Here is a 2,654-nt window from a genome sequence, read left to right on the forward strand (position 1 = left end):
GCACCCAGATTCATACACGGATGCACACATAAATGCACACACGAATGCACATAGATGTACACAAATGCACACATGGGTGCATACAGATGCACATGGATGGACACAGATGCACACATGGATACATACGGCTGTAGACAGGATACATACAGATGCACACACATATGGGTGCACCCAGGATACACATGGATGCACACAGATGCACACACATGGAGAGAGACAGATGCATACACATACACACATACAGACATGGGCACAGGGAGGCCGAGCTGACGCCGCACTCAAGCACTAAGGGCTCCCACACGGCATAAGCGGGGCCCGCCGAGCCCACACCCGGTCTGCACGCCCAGTTCACACAGCACATCCACACATGCACGGGGTCACACGTGCACGCAGTGGCCTCGTGCGCACATCCACAGCGGCCGCGTCTCCATCGGACCACGCGGGCGAGGCCCTGGGGGAACGGGGGGGCCGCAGCGGGTCGGTCCCTCCCGCAGCCTCCGTCCTCCCGGGCCCAGCCCGCGCCCTCGGGCCCCCGGCGTCTCGCCCGGCGGGCATCCCGGCTTCCTCCCGGTCCCAGGCCCCGACGTCTGCCGCCCGGCCGGGGGCGCGGACCGCGGCGGGCCCCTAGACGGCCAGGTCGTGGCGGCCGCGGCCGGCGGGCGGGCGGTGCGCGTAGGCGGGCGGGGCGCCGGGGGCGGGCCCGGGGCGCCGGGCGGGCGGCAGCGGCGGCGGCGGCGGCGGCGGCGGCGGCGCGGGCAGCAGCTTCTGCGCCTCCTCGTGCGCGCGGTTGCAGCGGTTGTCGCGCTCGGCGGCGCGGCGGCCCTTGCACAGCAGGTGCGCCAGCTCGGCCACGCTGAGCAGCGCCGAGAGCAGCCCCACGGCGAAGTAGAAGAGCACGAAGACGGTCTTCTCGGTGGGCCGGCTCACGAAGCAGTCGACCGTGTGCGGGCAGGGCGCGCCGGCGCACGCGAAGTGCGGGGCCACGCGGAAGCCGTAGAGCAGCGTCTGGCCGCCCAGGAAGGCCAGCTCGGCCAGCAGGCGCAGCGCCACGCTCAGCAGGTAGCAGCGGCGCGCGCCCGGCCCGTCGGGGCGCCCGCCGCCCCCCGCGCCGCCCGCCTCGGCCGCGCCGCCGCCGCCGCCGCCGCCGCCCGCCGGCCCCTTGCCCGCGCGGTGCATGGAGTAGATGACGAAGAGCACGGGCGGCGCGGACAGCAGCAGGATGTGGAAGAGCCAGAAGCGGTAGTGGGACACGGGGAAGGCGCGGTCGTAGCACGTCTGGCGGCAGCCCGGCTGCAGCGTGTTGCACACGAACTCCTCCTGCTCGTCCTCGAACACGGCGCCGCCCACCGTGGCCAGCACCAGGATGCGGAAGATGAGCATGACCACCAGCCACAGGCGGCCCACGAGCGGCGACTGCAGCTGCACGGCGTCCAGCAGCGAGCCCAGGAAGGCCCACTCGCCCATGGCGCTGGGGACGCACGCGGGGCAGGGCGCGGGTCAGCGGCGGGCGGGCCCCCCGGGGGGGACCCGCGCCCACCAGCCCACCCGGCCTGGCCTCTCCCTGGAGTCGAGGGTGAGTCGAGGCTTGGGGGAGGGGGCTCAGCCCTTGGTGGTGGTGGGGGGGGGGGCGGGAGTCGCAGAACTTAGCACAGGTGGGTGGAGGCAGGAAGGGGTGAGTTGATTCTCAACTATGGGTGTCCGGGACACAGCCCGGGTCCGGGCGGTTGACCAGTGCTCCGCCGGAGTCTCCAGACCCACCTCGAGGGAGACGCCGGGAGTGGGGGGAGCCCCACCACCTCCTCTCCCCCTGCAGGGAACTCCACCCAGGATTGGGGGTTGACACGAAAGGAGTCCCCTCTTCCATCACGGTGGGGCTGGGTCCTGCGTCCTGGGGGGGTTCCCCTGCCACTAGGCCCAGCGAGGCCCGCTCCCTCCTGCCGCCCCCTGGCCTCCATCTCCTGCGACTCCTCACGCCTCCCTGAACCCCGACACTCACTGCCCCCCCTCGGGGGACCCCAGACTTCCCAGGCCCACTCACCCTATGGCCAGAGCCGGGGCCTCACGGCTGAGCGCGGAATCTTGGGAGATGGCCGGGACCTGCGCTCCCCAGCCCCTCTTTCATTTTCCCTTTCGGGTTTGGCGAGGATGGATGACAGGACAGGATGGCCGAGGGGCTCGCTCTCCCCCTTCTCTTAAAGGGACAGGGTGACCCTGCGGGGCAGCTCCACCCTGGGGAGCAGGCACGGCCACGCCCCCCGGCCCTTGCCCTTCCTTTCCATCCCTCTCGCCCCCACCCGCACCACGCCGCCCCCCACCCCTCCATTGGAAAACTGGGGTGTTGATCAGAGCCCCACCTCTCTGCTTCGGAAGCTGGGGGCTCTTCCGCACCGGAAGGTCCAGCTCTTCAGGGGAGCACTGGTGTTTGCAGAGGCAGCGAGGCATCTCGGCTCCCAGCCCGGCCACGGCTGACCTTGGGCAGTCCCCAGATTCCTCCGCGCCTGTGTCCCTCTCGGCCAGGGCCTGGCGACCCCAGACGTCCTCCCACGGAGAACGGATCCCCTGTGGAAGGTTCCCGAGCGGCTCTCTGGCTTCCTTCCTGTCCTTGCGGGGCCCCAGATTCCCTGTCGCTGTAGAAGGTGAAAGGTAAAGGGAGC

The 2,654-nt window shown here is 70.4% G+C and overlaps 1 protein-coding gene across 1 annotated transcript; it reads right to left on the reverse strand.

Annotated features, from left to right (window-relative positions):
• Positions 1-624: 624 nt before the first annotated feature.
• Positions 625-2,095, reverse strand: GJD3 (gap junction protein delta 3). The gene is made up of 2 exons (XM_055132238.1): positions 2,039-2,095; positions 625-1,468 (listed from the first exon to the last, which is right to left on the reverse strand). Exon 2 carries the CDS (start codon positions 1,462-1,464, stop codon positions 625-627), a length of 840 nt encoding a protein of 279 aa, XP_054988213.1. The 5' UTR covers positions 1,465-1,468; positions 2,039-2,095.
• Between the last annotated feature and the right edge of the window lie 559 nt (positions 2,096-2,654).

Source organism: Sorex araneus, chromosome 3 (assembly GCF_027595985.1).
Source record: "Sorex araneus isolate mSorAra2 chromosome 3, mSorAra2.pri, whole genome shotgun sequence".
Lineage (NCBI taxonomy): Eukaryota > Metazoa > Chordata > Mammalia > Eulipotyphla > Soricidae > Sorex > Sorex araneus.

Excerpts from the sequence above, each read along its gene's own strand:
- GJD3 (XM_055132238.1), bottom strand. The coding sequence starts at position 1,464 with ATGGGCGAGTGGGCCTTCCTGGGCTCGCTGCTGGACGCCGTGCAGCTG.